Source organism: Parasteatoda tepidariorum, chromosome 4, assembly GCF_982258835.1.
Source record: "Parasteatoda tepidariorum strain Cologne lab strain chromosome 4, Ptep-v5.0, whole genome shotgun sequence".
NCBI lineage: Eukaryota > Metazoa > Arthropoda > Arachnida > Araneae > Theridiidae > Parasteatoda > Parasteatoda tepidariorum.
In genome coordinates, this window is record NC_141758.1 from 113,005,022 (window position 1) to 113,023,536 (window position 18,515).

Consider the following 18,515-nt stretch of genomic DNA (forward strand, 5'->3'; position numbering starts at 1 on the left):
GAGCGGCAACATAATTATTTGCACTGCACAGTGTAGGAATGATTATGTAATCCAAAAATAAAAAGAAATGATTTATCATGTTTTTCAGAAAAAAATTAGCAAAAACTAAGTTTTAACTTTACGTAACTAACTAACTAATATTTTTAAACGATATCGATATACTCAATCAAGGCAGAGTTTTATGATCTGTATTATTTGGTATCGAGTTTTCTGTAGTTTTAATATACTAAGAAAACTGAAAACTAAAAGAAACTTAAAAAACAAAATCAACAAAAAAGTTGTGATCGCCTAGTTGCAATCACAGGTTACCCATGGGTCAATTTTTTTTTTCTGGAAGGACTCCGTTAAGCATTTCAAATCATGGGTTGCAAAAACTGTCTCCATTGATGTTTGTTGCTCGGTTTGATCCTGCCTATGTACCTGTTTCAAAATACTTTTCCCTATTCAGTATTCATATTTATATTGAAATCACCGTCAATCCAGTCATTATGCGTTCATAATGGAAAAAAATATAAAAATACTTTAAATTATTTTTATGTTAATAAATTAAAAATGCCCGCTAGTGAAAAGAAAAAGAAAAACAGCAGCAGCCGCCATAGCAACGCACTGTGGACAGAAGACCATGATATTTGACCAAAAGTCAAAAATTAAATTTTCAATTAAATTATGTGAAGGCAGTTTTAATGTAGCCCATATTAAGTATTCATCATTCCAAACATTATAATTTACTTTTTGAACTGACGAGAGTAAAATGTAATTAAAAATATGTTAAATTTCTTTTAATAAGTAACTTTTAAATTTTATTTCAGAAATATATATAGGAAATTTACCTTACTGTTACATTTTTATCAGAGTAATTAGCCTGAAATGATAGCACAATTTTTCAATGTGTTGGATTAGTTAATGCTCTTGACAAACTTATAGTTTACATCTTATCATTTGACATTTCACAATGTTTGAATGACTTTTGAAACTTAGTTCCAAAAAGCTCCACGAGGTAATTATTATATTTTCATTCATATTTAATTATTTAAACGTATATAATTTTTGTTATTTTTGCTCGCCCTATTTCAGCCGTCATTTTTTGGGGGAGTATTATTAGTGTATTTTAAAATTTCAACTATGAAATCAATTTACCTGCACATAAAAACCCCTAAATAAAAAACGTCCAAATTTTGAAATTTTTTTTATCGAACCTTGGATAAACCTTGGACCCACTGTGCATCAAAGGCAAAAGTGTCATTTTTGAACCTTGGGCCATTAAATCTCAATTCCCATTGAATTAAACTGACAACTAAAAAGGGACTCGTGTCGTCTTTAAAACCACGACAGATAAAAAAAAAGTGAACCTGGTGAAAGATTAAAATGCAAAACTTATTAAAATGCAAGCATACTTACATGACATTTCTGGAGTCGAATTTTATACTCTTCGCCCTAAATTAAAAAGAAGAAAAAAACAATTGGAAAAACATAGCTCATAAAAAAAAAAGATAAAACTTTGTGGTTACAAATAAATATATTTCATTATTTTTTAAAGGTAGCTTTGTCGTGTATTTACCATTACAAAAATACAATTCCAATTCACTTACATGTAATACACGTTAACTCGATTCTATGGTGGGGTACCTATTCATAGATGACAGTTGACAGGGTCGATAACTACTCACTCCCCAGATTGGTGACCCGGACGTGATGTGAACACGCCTACCTTGACAGAAACTCCCACTTTGAAATGAACTTGCGTATCTTAACAGTAACGCCCCCTTCGATACTTCGATGGATTGTCCACATTGAACAGTTGACTTGCTACTTGCGACTGCGACACTGTCCTTCTCACGCTGTTGCTTCTTTGTCGCGATCACACACACATGGTACAATGTATACACTCGACAGCTAAAGGCAGCACAGGAGCGACCACGACCGTGATCTTAATACAACTCTCCCGTCTTCTCACAAAACAGCAATGAATCAACTGGTAGTATCCGTTCATAGATTTCTATCACAACTATAATTCTGGTGGGGGAGTACTGTAGTGTATTTACCACTACAAAAATATAATTCCAATTCACTAGTATGTAAGGCATGTTAACTAGATTCTATGGTGGGGTACCTTTTCATAGATGGCAGCTGACTTGGTTGATAGCTACTCACTGTATCTTAACGAGAGCAAACAATTTAAATTTGGCAAAAAAAATTTTTTTTATTGAATACTGATCTTTTATTAAATCATAAAATAGGCTCTTTGAAAACTGTTTCGTCAAATTTTTCGTACAAAAAAATAATTTAATTTTTCTGAAACTCATTTCCTTTTAAAATATTTTAACGTTAAGTTTTAAAACTGTCCTAAAAAATCGTATCTAGTTAAAAAGCTATTCTTTCGAGAATCAATATTTTGATGGTATCCTCATGGACTGCGAAGCAAAATATATGCAATGGCTCAGACCAACACCAAATTCTTTTTAGATAGATTAGAGTGGGTTTTTAAACACTTCTGTTACCAATTATTTTGAAAAAAGAAAAAATGCAAAAAATCAGCCTATTTTTTTTCATTTTATTAATAAATACAAAGAACTGGAGCAAAACATAACTTGCAAGTTTTAAGTTGAAATTTGAATTTTTTTTTATGTGTAAGAAACCTTTTATTTAAAATCAGTTTATTATCTCGAGTTATTTCGGGGAAGTTAAATATTAATCTTTGTAGGATAGCTCATAAAACAAGGGACAACACAAAGTAATACTTTTCATACGTCAGTGAAGGAATACGCCATTTTTATTTACCCTTTTTTCTATTCAACCATCGTATATACAATTGTACAAAACGCGTGTGCAATCCCACAGTCCAACAGCAAAACTCTCAAATTAAACTTGGCAAACTTCCAACAACAGCATTTTTTTGCTTCCGACCGAGACGTGATAAAACATAATGTACTGGCAAATTCTACTAGGCCCGAGTTTTCTCGGGATGACAAATGTTTGCAATATATACGTACCCGAGTTAACTCGGGATAATCACGGAAGCGGTTAACAACTCCCTCCAAAATAAAGTTAAAACAAAAATGAATTTTAATAATGAAGATCAATCTTTTTCAAAACAAAACGAAATACTGATTTATAAGCTTTTAGATTGAATCACTCCATGTTAAATTTACATAAAAAAAAATCTTTTTCGTTTCTTTTCGGGAAATGTTTAACCCATCACAGACCCATCGCACTTAACCGCTTCCCTGATCATTCCCGAGTTAACTCGGGTATGTATGTATTGAAAATATTTATTATCCCGAGTAAACTCGGGCATAGCAGAATGCGTCCATACGTTTTGTTTTATCACGTTTTTATTCGGTCGGAAGCAAAGTAACAAATAATAATAATCTGCTGTGACTGGAAGTTTGCCCATTTTTGTTTGGGAGTTTTGCTATTTATGGGACTGCAGACGTGTTTTGTACAATTGTATAGACGATGGTTGATGAATTTACATAGAAAAAAATGGCGTTTGCGAGCGAAAGTGAAAGTAATGCAGATTATGCAGATATGAACATATTCAAAGACTGATATTTGACTTTTTTCATTTTTGCCCTAGATCATTTGGGATAGTAAACTGATGGTCCATTAGATATTTTTTACACATTGAGAACTGACAACTTGAGTATTATGTTTTGTTTTAGTTCCTGATATTTATTAGTGAAATCAGAAAATATGTTGATGTTTTGCATTTTTTTTTCTTCAAAAAAATTGGTAACGGAAGCTGTTAATTCGCTCCTATCGAAGTGTCCTTCAAATCTAAGAATTCTTTTAATCTTACTTACATGTTCAGAAGAGGTGGTAAGCTCATGAATGATACAATGTAGAAGCTGCAAAGAAAGAAAAAACTTTTTTTTACTAATATTTGTGAATAAAATTATTAAAGCAGATTAGTATAATTAAACCACCCATTAAATTTAAAAATTATGGTTAAAAACTGTAAGAGATTACTAGCATGAATTTGGTTGCGAACCTCGCACTAAACCTTCTCTAATGAGCTATTGGCGACAGTTTTGGATTCATCTACAAGAAATTACGATGCAAAAGACAATGCTTTGCTCACTACACTGCTATAATTGAGTCCAGACGACAGTTAATGGTAGTATTATCCCCCGGCCTTCGCACCCACGCAACCTTTTACAGATTTCTCCTCTTCTAAAACCATTGAGTGCATGGTGAATTCTGAACCACTTAGATGCAGGATCATATAACTAGCTTTTAACAGCTTTATTTGTTTTTATGTGACTGTTTCCACTTGCTTGCTTTCGTGTATCAATTGGTTAAGATTGTAATGCAATACGTTAAGAACAAATACGAATGAGAAGCATATAGAAAATCTCTTGAATTAAAACCCATTACATGCGTGTTTAAATGTAAGAGTATACTGTATGCTAACTCGTGCAAAGCATTTAAAAAAAACTTCAGTGCGTCTCATAATTTGGTCGAATTATTATAATATACTAATATAATGATTGATATAATAAACACTCTATATTTATATAATATATCGTCTGATTTATTCGATCGTCGAACTTATATTATATATCGACTCATTTTACCAATTAATGCACGAACGTAAACAAGTGCAAACCGGTTTCAGTCACATAAAAACAATAAAGCTGTATAGTATCACCTGATAATAGTCCTGTAGTGAACTGATCGTTAAGACACGTTTCAGTGCAGATCAACGAAGTCAAGCAGTAAGCGGGTAACCACTTTGATAAGTCTGCGTTAGGGACCGAGGGTGTGCGGGATCGGTCCTCGTTAAACTGTTCTACCATAAAGTGCTCGACGTCAAACGCAGGTCGTCGGGCTACCAAAGCAGCGGAGCCACCCCCTCTGCAGAGGATCAAAATACCGATGGCATGCCTTCGAATCATCCTCAGGGATGTTTCCCAGACCGTCGCCCATAGCCCATTGTGCAGCTGTAGTGCGACGTAAATGAACTACAACAACAACTATCTGAGTTTGTTGCTCACCCTATAAGCTGTGTTGTTGTTATTTCCAATGTCACTTGGCATTCTAGCAAGCCTGCTTGGTGAAACCGAGCAAATTTAAGGCAGAGTGTGCGTTTCTTGTTTTTCAGTGGCGCCATCTATGGCCAAGAATTCGACTTCTGCCACACCATACGTCGCACCCGTTCATAGGGCGGACCCATTCATACATCCATTCATTCATCCGCAGATCGTAATTTTGACCTGAAACAGAGAACGATCGATCTCTAATCCAGTACCCCTAGAGGTATTGATTTGCTATGGGAACATCGAGGACTTTTGCGACTCGACATATTTAACGTTCATCAGTCACTTTACTACACGGGGAGTCTTCGGCTGGAGGGGTTCGAACCCACGAACTCTCGGACATGGGTCCAGCGTTCTACAGATCAGGCTATCCGTGCCTGTAAGCCGTTTTTCTGGTATAGCATACCGAACCGAGCAGTTTCCCCGCGTCGTTAGTCACGTATTCTAAGAACTAGACTTCTCTTTTCTTTGGTTCTGTGGCTTCACATTACATTAGACATTTTAAAACATATCTTGAGGGGATGCATACTTCAAATTTCAGTATGAATCTAACAAAGTCACTATGAAACTGTGCACTCAATTGTTATTGCGAAGGAGAATTTACGGAGGCATCTTGCATGAACTTATGGAGTTCGTGGCTCCTTTGGCCAACAACTGAGTCTTGCGAAAGGGTTTTACTGTAGAAAAACCGAATGGGAAAATTCTCTCTCTGTCCGAGTTTCAGGAAGCCAACCCTATCGTTTGGCAGCTACTTTTTATTATGCTAACCAGTAGGAGAGGCTTCGAGACGTTGCCCCGTTTATAGAATATTCATTTTTTACACCACTTCCAGAATAGAATATTTGAAGAAGACTCTTACCTCCGCCACTTCGCTTACTTCTTTTTGGCAGTTAAATTGAATGTATGTTTCTACAACATTATTCTCTTTTTTGAATCCCTCGTAGCAACCTTTCACTAATTTCCAAACCTGCAAAGAATCCATACACTTTATTTTTCGTTCTGAGTCAGATGCCCGGAAAGCATGTCACCTTACGGCAGAATTTTTTTTTTTCATTGTCACTAAAATGTTTGCCCTAAAAACCTTTTTTCAATGAAAAAAATAAATAATGCAGTTTCAAACCTTTCATCCTAAAATAGTTAAAAATTAATTATTTTTAAAGCTTTTTTTTTAAAAAAAAGTATTGTCACTTTGGTGAAATGGTCCCTTAGTTTCCGTAATGACGTTTTAGCTGACGTCACACAACCGATAGGATCCAATTGGGTATACTATAGCCTACGTCACAGGTTGTGTTATTCCTACTAAATTTAACCCATGAACGGCATTTTCTGCGAGCCTAACTTCAAGCCACAAATAAACAAACGAAGTGTTTGATCGTTTAAATAGCTGCTCGCCAGATTTTATTGCATTATAAAGAAAAGTAATTGATATTCGATTTTTGATTAATAATTGATTTATGTGGATAGTGGCATAGAATTTAGCATTGCGTCATGGTAAATGTTATTCCTACTAAGTGGAAGTAGTTGTGTTTTTTTTATTCGAGGGTTGTAAATTAAATAGTGGCAACTTAACCTTGAAACTCACAGAAGGGCGGGCATGCGCAAATTGAATATGGGAGCGGTGAGGTGCCACTGTTGTCGATGTGTAGAGTGGAAAAAAAAGTCGATTTGCTTAGAAGGGTAGTTGTTGTGTGGCGTTAAAGTGAGGAGTTTCTTTTCCACCGCTCTAAAGCATGTTTTCAAAAGGTAATCAGCGGTCGTGGCTTACATTCGAGGTTGCCCGTGGCAAAATTGCAACAGAATGCTATCGAGGATTAGTGGAAGCCTGTGGAGCAAATGTTTTACCGTATAGGACAATAGCACGATGGGTTCAAGCATCTCGTCTTTTTTCGTCATTAAGCCTTTTCACAACATGCTTTAGAGCGATGGAAACGAAACTCCTCACTTTAACGCCACGCAACCACTACCCTTCTAAGCATATCGATTTTTTTTGCACTCTACACATCGACAACAGCCCCACCTCACCCCATCCATACCCTATTTACGCATGCCCGCCCTTCTGTGAGTTTCAAGGTTAAGTTGCCACTATTTAATTTGCAACCCTCGTATTATACCCAATTAAGGCTCCTATACTATCAGAGCTGACCTATCAAGCAATATTGGAGCAAAAAAGTTCACAAGTTAACGTTATGTTAGTATTGTGCTTATGTTAGCTCTTTGGAGCAAAAATAGACGATGAGTCAGCCTGTCTAATTCAGGGGCTCTAGATCTAATGGCATTGTTCATTAAAATTATCATGACTAAGGTAGATTTTAGCAGAGAATACAAGACGTTGCGAAAAGAAACCTTATAATTACCTACATGTGATATTATTGTCATCTTAAGACAAGACAAGCTTTACTCAAGGATTTTTTTCAAGCTTGAAAACATTAAGACAAACTCGATTTAAGGTTTTTGTATAGAAGGTTGTTTACCCAAGGTTTCGAATGAGGGTAATGTGCGTGGAATAGAGCAGATGATCACTTATCTCGTTTTTGAGTTGGAAGGTTTACACGTAAACCTCTTAAAAAACCCTTTTTAGGCTTACGTTAAAAAGGCTTTTGTTGAGTGAAAATAAACTTTATTTTGCTATCTGGGATGTGTTTCAAAAAATAAAATGGAAGCAATAGATTTTTAGTGTTATACTTTAATCTGGTTGTATGTACGTAAATGTAATTTACATATATTACAATTATCACAGTTTATTACGTAATTTAACAGATAAATGTTAAAAAAAAACTGTTTTATTTGAAAAAAAGTCACATTCGATTACTTAATTTAACAGATAAATGCTAAAAAATGCTGTTTTATTTGAAAAAATCACATCCGATTACGTAATTTAACAGGTAAATGAAATAAAAAACTGTTTTATTTGAAAAAATCATATCCCGATTACGTCACATCCGAATTTTTTAAAACAAAATCATGAGCTCTTCCAGCCCTGATCAGTATGTTCTCGTCATTTTTTCTTATAATCTGTTTTCATGGTGATAAACCGTCGCCCCCCCCCCCCACCTTGAAAGTGCCCGTATACAGTATTTCATTTATATTTTCATTACAAATTTTCATAAACATTTACTTTTTCTCCTTAGGTCGAATGCTGTTTTCCTCGAAAGGTGAATTTAATAACCTGGTTTTTTGAAACGGAGCACATCTTTCTGAGTGAGACAGTTTGTAATGAAAGCATAAATGCACGATACTCAAACTTTTGTCAATAAATATTTTTTCTCTATATATATTATAATATGTTGCATTATATATTGTATAACATTTTATATATTATATATTTGTTAAAATTACGTTACTTCACCCTTGTATTAAATAGTTCGCTTTTAATCTTTCACTACAGTGTCTGGTCAAATTGTGAGACGCACTGTAAGATTCTATGTAAAATCTTAATTATCAGGTGATACTATTACAGCTTTATTTGTTTTAACTCGGATAAAACCGGTTTACGCTTGTTGACGTTAGTGTATGAGGGTTAAATTAGGCGATATGTAATATAAATTGGACTGTTGGATAAATGATACGATATATTATATAAATATAGAATATTTATTATATCAGGTATTATATCAGTATATTATAATAATGAGACCAAATTATGAGACAGACTGTAGTGTTTTAATAATGACATGATTTGCAAGAGTTTATAGGCAACACATTTATACTTAAACATACTTGTAATGTTTTTTTTTTCCAGGAGATTTTTTATATACTTCCTATTTTAATTAATGTATTATTTTTTAACGTATTGCATTACAATGTTAACTAATTGATACACGAGCATAAACAACTACAAACCGGTTTCAGCAGCGTCAAAACAAGAATGCTGCATAGAGTATCACCTGAGAATTAAGATTGAACATAGAATCTTATAGTGCGTCGAATAATATGGCCAGAAAGTTAGCTTAAATTCTCCGCTGTTAACCCGAAAAAAAAGTTCATCGGTTTTATGACCACGTCTAAGCGTTTTTATTTTATATAGATAATGATAAAAATGTCACACTTTTCTAACTACTCATAGTTTTAAATTTAAAAAAAAGTACTTGTGTTGACATTAATTTTCACTTACGTCGATATTTGAAAAAAAAAGAATGACTTACGTCAGGTCCGTCATAATGATTCATGCATCCTATCAGTTCTTCTCTCCACTTTGCGTATTCTGCGACTGTAAACAAATAGCCACAATTGTTACTTTAAAAAAATTTTAGTATTTTGAATTTTTTAAATTTGGAATAAATGGATGCATTTTTAAGATCCTTAATACATTTCACCACTGATGAAAGTGCATTTAATAACGTCTATAACTAATGTTAGCAAAACAAAACCTCTAAGAAAACTTTTTTGTTGACTTAACTTGGCCTATGCTGATTGGCTGAATCCAATTCGCTTTTTAGTTGCATTTGTTCCTTGAAAGAACAGAACATGCTCGCGGAGCAAAAGTTTTCGCATGCGTTACAACTCTTCTGATGTCGATTTAATCCTTGTAGTTTCTATTTTCCGCACGAGTAGTTGACTGTGAGCGGCAATTAAAGTCATAAATTGTAAAACTTATGTTGCTGTTGTTGTTTCTAATGCAACTTGCCATACGGACAAGCCTGCTTTTTGAAACGACCAAATTTAAGACAGAGTGTGCGTTTCGTGTTTTTCAGTGGGGCCATCCATGGCCAAGAATTAGTCTTTTGCCACACAATACGTCACACCCGTTTATAGAGTGGACTGATTCATACATCCATTCATTCATCCACAGATCGTAAATTTTGATCTGAATCAGAGAACGATCGATCTCCAATCCAGTAACCCCAGAGGTCAATCCAGTATCCTCGACTTTAAGTAAGGTAAAACTTATTTAAAACCTTAACGCCTTTCGGTATCACCTACAGAGATATTAATCAGGAAAGGAAAACCACAGGAATGGCAAATCAAAAATGATACACTGTTAAAATTTTCCTTCTCAAATTACGGTAAAATAACCGACTGCTGTCGGTCAATCCGATTAACCGTAAAGTTTACGATAAAGAACATTTTTTTTCCTTTATGGTTTTGAAGCCATTTACAAAAAGTATGGTCATAAAACCATGAATACAAAACTGTACGTTTTTTTAACCATTTACAACTAGTATTTTTTAAAAACGCAAAAAAAAAAAAAAAAAAAAAATAATGATTTATCTAGATACAGGAACTCGACTTTAAGTTAGGTAATGACTAATGAGCAGTGGAGAGTGCCGGACACTGGAAATTCTGCATGTGTTGAAGGGAATATAACGTAGTGTCAACACTGGGACTCGAACTCCAGTTCTGCCGGTCATGAGATGGACAGATAAGTCCCCTCGGCTATGATATGCACACAGTTGCAAAGAACTAAGTAGCTTCATGAGGTGGTTCTAGCCACTGCGATAAAACTCTGGTTGTTTAACCGTATTAGATGAAAGCAGTTAATAAACAGTTTTTATCAAACTTAACAGTTTCATTACCATTTTATTTATGGTTACTTAACTGTTTTGATTAAATATGGTAAAATAACCATTCAATAAAGTGTTATTTAACCATTTTTTCCGAGAAATTTCTAAAAGTGTTCAATTCAATCAATTCAACATAGAGTAAGTCTCACAAACTGGAATAAGAATACAGTAAGAATATTAAATTATCAGTAAAAGTTGAAGAATAACTATTGAATAATATAAATGAAAACTATTTGTGGCCTTGAAATTGACATTATACATGTGCCAAGGCGATTTGAATTGATCTCAGCATCATAGGCGGTTTTATACCTTTCGACAGGAGTGTAAAATGCGAATAGAAAATTAAGAATAAGTATAGAATGTTGAAACACATAATTTTTTTAAAATTCGAAATTAGCAGTTTCCTGCAACAATGACACTTTTAAATATATAAAAATGTTACGGGTATTTTTTCTATCGTAGTAAACTACGCGTGATAATGATTATAGTTACGTGATTCACATTTTTCTTCATTCTTTAGGTTACCAGTTCACGATTTTCCGACGTTGAACACCGATCCACTCAGCGGATAGGCAGATTTTTTCCCTTTTCAATGTCTGACCCTAGAACCCAGAAGACAAGAGAACACCTGTTGAGAGAAAAAGGGTCATATTCCTCTCCGAGGAAATTCTTCTAAGAGAAAACTATCCAGCATTGGTGCTAAATGCAGGCAAAAATCAAGAAAACTTCTCATGGTTCGCCTGATACCAATGGAGCTATGATATGTTTCGACCAAATTTTGATCGCATCAGCATGTCAATTTCTGCAGTCAGGGAGCGAAAAAAAAATTTACTCTGTGATTCGCTCATGAGTAGATTTAATATCTCTCTGTTGAGCCCTACTGATTTTTATGGAAAAGTTGCCATTAGTTTTGTCAACTGCACTTAACATTTTACAATTTATTTAATTTATATTTTAAGTGTGGGCACGTATCTTAACGATTGCTGATGACCTCTTTGTACTTTCAATTTGAAAAAAAAAATTAAAAAATTTTTTTTTGGTCAGACTGATATTATGTAAGTTCGTACTTTTTTGATATGTATAGTTCATTCACCAGGAGTTGGCACTTGGCTCCGCATACATCACGTGGTATCCGACTATAATATTTCGCTAATTTGGGGAGAATGATGAGAACAATCCTGCACAAGATTACTACACTGGTTATCATAAATTAAGGAAAATTCACAAAAATCGCGATAACTCAAGAAATTACACATGGAATTTTATGAAACTTACCCACAATATACAACACATAGTAAGGTATTAAACAACATAAAAAGAAATTATCAGACATTAATAGTAGTATAGAAATTAGCACATGTATAAAATAAACAAATTGGAAGTATCGGTTTGCAATAGAAAAAGTACCTTTAATATGGAATATGATTGCCTCTAGAAGCAATACAGCACAAACAGCGATGTGTGATGCTTTCAATTATGCGGTCTATCAGTTCAATAGGAAGTGAGAGCCATTGCTCTTGTAAAGCAGTTGCAAGCGTGGCAAGGGTCTGAGGGGGCGGATTGATGGCAGATACACGCCTCCCTAGAGCATCCCAAACGTGCTCGATAGGATTCAAGTCCGGGGATCGAGCTGGCCACTCCATGCGAGTAATTGTTTCCTGTTGAAGATAATCATCAACAATGCGAGCTCTGTGTGGTCTTGCATTATCGTCCTGTAACAGGAAGCAATCACCAATTGCCCCGGCATATGGGCGCACATAAGCATCAAGGATGTTGTCTCGATAAACCTGAGCATTCACGGTTCCCCTTGGAAAGACATGGAGGTATGTGCGCCCTCCTAAGGATATGCCTCCTCAAACACAGACACTGCCTCTTCCGTATGCATCTCTTTCACGGATGTTTGATGGATGATAACGGGTCCCAGGTTCTCTCCATATCAAATAACGTCTACTGTCACTTTCTAGACTAAACCTGGACTCATCCGTAAAGAGAACAGGCCTCCATTGATCTGACGTCCAGTGGACATGTTGTCGGGCCCACTGCAAACGGTCTCTCCTATGGCGTGATGTGAGCGGCACGCAAATGGCTGGTCGTCTCGCATACAGACCACCTTCGTGGAGCCTTCTGCGCACAGTTGACGTTGACACCAACCTTCCGGTGGCTGCAGCAAGAGAGGATCTAAGATGTGTCGGAGTAGCGGTTCTATTCCTGCGTGCACTTAATGTCAAATATCGGTCATCGGCACTGGTCGTAACAGTTGGCCGTCCTTGACTGAACCTCCTAGATGCCGAATCTGTGGTTTGAAATTGCCTCCAAAGTCTATGAACCACAGATGGACTCACATTTAGCCATCTGGCCACTTCTGATTGACTCTGCCCTGCCTCTAGTCTCCCGATGGCTCTCCATCGTAGTTCTTCAGGCAAATGATGCCTAGAGGTCATTATTACGAATTGGCTATCTCAGATTTTCAATGTCGCAATCACAGTAAAATTTGTGTGCTTTCTCTCAAACTTGGACTTTTATGCTCCAGGCAGATGACGTAAGCCGAGTGCAGCGCCACTAATTTGCATATTGCAATTTTACTCAGCTACTCTTAGTGGACAACATATGCAAATTTTGCACGGTTTGGCTTACTTTTGAAAGAGTTATCGCTATTTTTGTGATTTTTCCTTAATTTATGATAACCAGTGTATTTGGCGTTCGCATGGCAAAAGCATTTATTTCGAAATCCTTATATGCACTATTTAACATTAAATATTTTAAAAATTTGATGATATTTCTCTTTTTTGAGTGAATGGTTTGTTCTTTTTGAGACATTTTGCTGCACTATATTTAATTAGCTAGAGTAACGAAAGGTATATAATAGCAGATAATAAAGCGAAGTAAGTGATTTTATTTTATTTTATAACCGTCGTTGAACAGCCGACCCAATTTCATGGGTTTACGACTACTTACGCTCAACTCCGTAGCCTTGTCATTTTGAACCAATCCAGAAGACAAGGAAACTCCTGGATCAGTACCCCCAGAGGTATTGATTTGTTGTGAGAACATGGAGGACTTTGAGACTCGACAGATTTAACGTGCATCAGTCACCATTTTACTACACGGGGAGTCTTCGACCGGCGAGGATCGAACCCACGACCTCTTGGATATGGGCCCACGCCCTACCGACCAGGCTATCCCGGCCCGAAGTAAGTGATTTTATTTTATTTTATGACCGTCGTTGAACAGCCGACCCAATTTCATGGGTTTACGACTACTTACGTTCAACACCGTAGCCTTGTAATTTTGAACCAATCCAGAAGACAAGGAAACTCCTGGATCAGTACCCCCAGAGGTTTTGATTTGTTGTGGGAACATGGAGGACTTTGAGACTCGACAGATTTAACGTGCATCAGTCACCATTTACTACACGGGGAGTCTTCGGTCGGCGAGGATCGAACCCACGACCTCTTGGATATAGGCCCAGCGCCCTACCGACCAGGCTATCCCGGCCCGAAGTAAGTGATTGAAAAAAAAATTCACTGTTTACGTTTGGCGAGCATTAAGGGTTGACTCAATTTCAAGCGCGGACACTTTTGTCCTCTTACTCCCGCGCCGAAATGAACTCTTCGTCCGAGGAGGTGGGGTCAAGTGCCAACTCCTGGTGAACGAACTATACTACGTATACAAAATTCAAACTTTTTAATGGCTTTCCATTGATGGACCATCATAATCTTGATGGCAACCATCAATAATTCCATCGTGAACTATTATATTTTTGAGGGCAACTGACATAAATAACCGTCTCTCCAATGTGGAATTCGAACTTGATTTAAGATGGTCCAACATAAGAACTGCTATTTGTTTTGATGGTTTGTTCATGTTGAACTATCAGAAATTTCCATTATAGTTTCTAAGAAATCAAATATTGAAACGATCATGAACCCCCATCATCATCATGTAGGAATTCGAACTGATTTATTATGGTTCAACACAAAAAAATCCAAATTATTTTGATGGTATATGGCTGAGAACCAACAAGAATATCCATTAAACCATCACGATCATCATGGATTGTTATTCCATTGGAATCAAACTCCTCTTGATTGTTAACCACCATATTATTAAAGTAGCATTTTCCATCAGAGAATGATGGAAGTTTGTTGGCATATCAAAAACCATGAATCCATAATGAAAAATGTTGGATGATGGTGACCACCGAATGATGTTGAACCATCATGAATCGCACTGAAACCAACACAAACCATCAAAGCGTTTTGATTGAACTATCTAGAAATTCGAATTGGGTACTAATATAGGTACCTCGATTCCTGCTGTAAGTACTGTGACAATAGGCTTTTACAGCCGACCGAATAGGATAAGAACCGTAGTCAACTGTTGATTATGGTAATAATTGACAATCAAGTGCTGACCTCCAGCAATAGCATTATGCTAAACGATACTGAATATTAATGCTATTAATTTTAATAGGACGGACTTTTAAAAATGTGCTTTGCTTAATCTAATAACGTAAAGCCATGAAGAAGAGCAAAACATAATAAATAATATAACTGGAATTGTTTTGATTTAATTGTGTCTGGATATCTCTTTCAATTTTGTGCATGATTTATTGATTATTACCGATTTATTGATTATTGAATTAGGTTTCAACTCGTAAAGAAGAACGAGTATTTAGCTTTTAACAATAATAATGAACTGAAAAAATTGTATAAGCACAAAATAATACATACTAGTGGGCTCTGCCCCCTGCTCGCTAACGCTCGCCAACCCCCGAAAATTGCTACGCAATCTTATATGGTTTGCTTCGCAAACCAAGCTCGCTTCGCTGGCTACTAACTTAGGTACATTGCAAATGCACAAAATTTTAAGAATTCAAAACAATCATTCAAATTCATATAACAACTTTTTTTTTAAAAAAAATTACATCTTTTTAGTAAATACTAAGTTATTAAAATAAATTTGAATTCAAATAAATGACATGTAATTCGTTAAACCTATTAGAAATGTGCTATAGTATAAAATCTTAAGATATAAATTTCTAAAACTGATATCTCTTTAAAAAGGTTAAAATTTTGGCTATAATTAAATCTATTAAAAATTTAAATAAGAGAAATTGCAATGGAAAAACCCTGCATAAACAAAACATTGAATTTCGGAAGAAATCTCGTTTGGTGAGAATGCTCTCTCTTGTCAAAAAATACAAAATAAACTGACCTCAAATAAAACTCCAAGGACTTCGAATAAAATAATTAAGGAAACTGCTATCACGTTTAATTTAAAGGGAAGATTTATTAACTAAACAATAAAATTACAGCATTGCAGTTCCAAAAAATAAATCTCACACTCACTCAAAAAAACAATTTACCTTCTAATTAGTCACCATAGCAACCACAAAACTCTTCTCGTTACCATCTATAAACTGATATATAATAAATAAATTATTTAACAAAAAATACGATGCGCATAAGCACATAATATTTTACACTCTGGTTATTTCAGTTTCCGTTTTTAGAAGCGCTATATGTTGAGCCACCCAACCTAGATTTGGCATGTGACATTTTTAGCGGCAATTATTGGTTGATTTTCTAGCGTTGCCATTCGGAGAGTTGTAATGAGGCGTTTTTTTATCGCCGTGTAAGAGTAATATATATATAGATTTTCAAGATGACAGTATTTTAACCGTGACTTTAGCATTCTTGCATTCACACTTTACCTGAAAGATATCGGATGTTATAGTTCGATTCAGTTCAAACTTCAGCGAATTGACCTAGTTATTTTGATTTTAACCAATTTTCTTTAATTATACTCCTATGGTTGCTTTTAAAACAAGTTATATTCATTTTTTAAAACCTAAATTTTGACGATGTGAAGCCAAATCATGGCTCTTGTGCCAAAAATTTGTATCGCTCTCGAAGCAATTTAGATTTTATTTAATAAAAAAAATGGTGACTCTGGATAACTTTTGATCTAATGATCGAATCTTCACTTATATTCTTAGCTTATATTCTTTGAGATGATGAAAAAATTTTATATTTTGCAACTCAAATTTTTTTTGGCTAATATTAAATAAAATTATAAAAAATAATAAATATTTACTTAGTTATTTTATGAAAGGAAGTAACTTTGGTTATACAAATTACATAATAATTTTTATAATTTGGGTATACGAATTATAAAAATGTTACAATTCGCTTTAAAAATAGTCGAGATATGGCGAAATAGCCAAAGAATTAAATAAAAATTAAAATGTCAAAACTTACAATTTCCCTCCTGACCAAACTATTGGGACTCAATTTCTCAGATTACGGCTAACCCCTTTGTTTTGGGGATCAGAAATCCGAATCCGTTGAAAAAAAAGGTATTCAGAGAAAGTACGTTTTCGAGTCTAATTTCGTAATCTAAAAAATCGTCTGCGGTTATTAATGAGCATGAAAAGCGGCACGGACGAGTGTTACGAGTATCGTTAGCCTCCCCCTCAAAAAAGTATGTAAGCATTATTAAATATATAAAAAAAATATATAAATGACATACCACACATGACTTTTTTGTAGAGACCTAAGCCTTCAAAATCGCCGACACCATAAGCTGGGGACAAAATTGCCAAAAGCACAGTAAATACAATTGCATGCATCCTCAAAGTTTTTCACGTAAAATTCGAAAGTATTTATTTTAAACCTATATATATATAGGCAACCGTAGGGAAATTTAAAAATAAAGAGACATAATTCGAAGAATTTGAAAAATGGACTTAATGTCATTGAAGTTATTTACTATCTTTAATAATGAAGAATTATTACACGCACGCAATGCAGTCCACGGAAGTTAAAGAATATTAAATGGGTTTCATGCAGTTGCGTACTTTTCAATGGATTTGTTAAATACTCTCAAATCGTATGGAGATCTCTTTCTTTTACAGCCATGTTACTAGAAGCACTATAAGATTCTATGTAAAATTATAATTATCAGATGATACTCTATACAGCTGTATTGTTTTTACACGGATGCATTTATTAAAACGCTCCTGTATCCATGGGTTAACATACGCTAAAAATAAATACAAACTGGAAGTACGTAAAAAAAAATCCGGGCAAAAAACCCATTACATGTATGTTTAACTATAAAAATATCACGTATAAACGGGTGCAAATCATGTCATTATTAAAAAACTGCAGTGCTTCTCACAATTTGATCTCATTATTATAATATAATGCTTGATATTGTAAATAATCTATATTTACATAATATATCGTCTAATTTATCTTATCGTTGAATTTATTTCATATATCGACTAATTTAACCTATTGATACACTAACGTAAACGAGTTCAAACTGGTTTCAGTCGCATAAAAACAATGAAACTCTAAATGTAAAGTACGCACTCCATTTTTTAATTTATTAGAAAATACCGCTAGATCCGAAAAAGTAATTTTGCCTGGAATTTCATATTTCGCAAAAAAATTAATTATCACAATTTGTTTAAAAAGCGATTTAAAGGTGAGAACAGTTTCGCTTCATTTGCTTTTAATTTATTTTTCGCAAGCAGTCTCTGGTATATATATAACAACACTTTTACATTTTCTCTCTTAAATGAGAAACAGAGATTAATTGCGTCTTCGGCGTTTCCAGTAAATTGCTATACGTTTTAATACAAGGAGCTATTTATTTTATGGAACTTTGCAATAAATCAGCGTAAAACAATTCAACGTATTATTCGCAATATACTAAATATTTTTTTTTATTGAAGGTAAACGCAGTGATTTTCTCAAAGATTTCTCGCTTTCCTTAGTGAATCACTAGGGTTGTAAAATAAAAATAAAATCAAACGAGTAAAAAAGAAAAAACACAGATATAAAAATATAACATTAATAAGCATACATAAAAATGTTAATGGAAGCATCTGGAATTCAGCTGAAATTTATATTTATTTTCGCATTATTCTAAATGCTTTACATTTCTGTATAAGGCGTGTTAG

General features: G+C 34.6%; 1 protein-coding gene across 1 annotated transcript; it reads right to left on the reverse strand.

Moving 5' to 3' along the window:
* Positions 1 to 1,187: 1,187 nt before the first annotated feature.
* LOC147812573 (uncharacterized) lies at positions 1,188 to 17,199 on the reverse strand. Its single transcript, XM_087162357.1, has 6 exons — positions 17,075 to 17,199; positions 9,182 to 9,246; positions 5,899 to 6,006; positions 3,804 to 3,848; positions 1,399 to 1,434; positions 1,188 to 1,349 (listed from the first exon to the last, which is right to left on the reverse strand). The coding sequence occupies exons 1-6, from the start codon at positions 17,172 to 17,174 to the stop codon at positions 1,188 to 1,190; spliced, it is 516 nt and encodes a 171-aa protein (XP_087018483.1). The 5' UTR covers positions 17,175 to 17,199.
* Between the last annotated feature and the right edge of the window lie 1,316 nt (positions 17,200 to 18,515).

What these genes read in the sequence shown, in the direction of transcription:
- LOC147812573 (XM_087162357.1), bottom strand. Translation starts at nt 17,174, where the DNA reads ATGCATGCAATTGTATTTACTGTGCTTTTGGCAATTTTGTCCCCAGCT. An exon ending in AAGTAAGCGAAGTGGCGGAG is followed by an intron (nt 3,849 to 5,898) that starts GTAAGAGTCTTC and finishes CTTTCTTTGCAG; the next exon opens with CTTCTACATTGTATCATTCA. An exon ending in TTCGACTCCAGAAATGTCAT is followed by an intron (nt 1,350 to 1,398) that starts GTAAGTATGCTT and finishes ATCTTTCACCAG; the next exon opens with GTTCACTTTTTTTTTATCTG.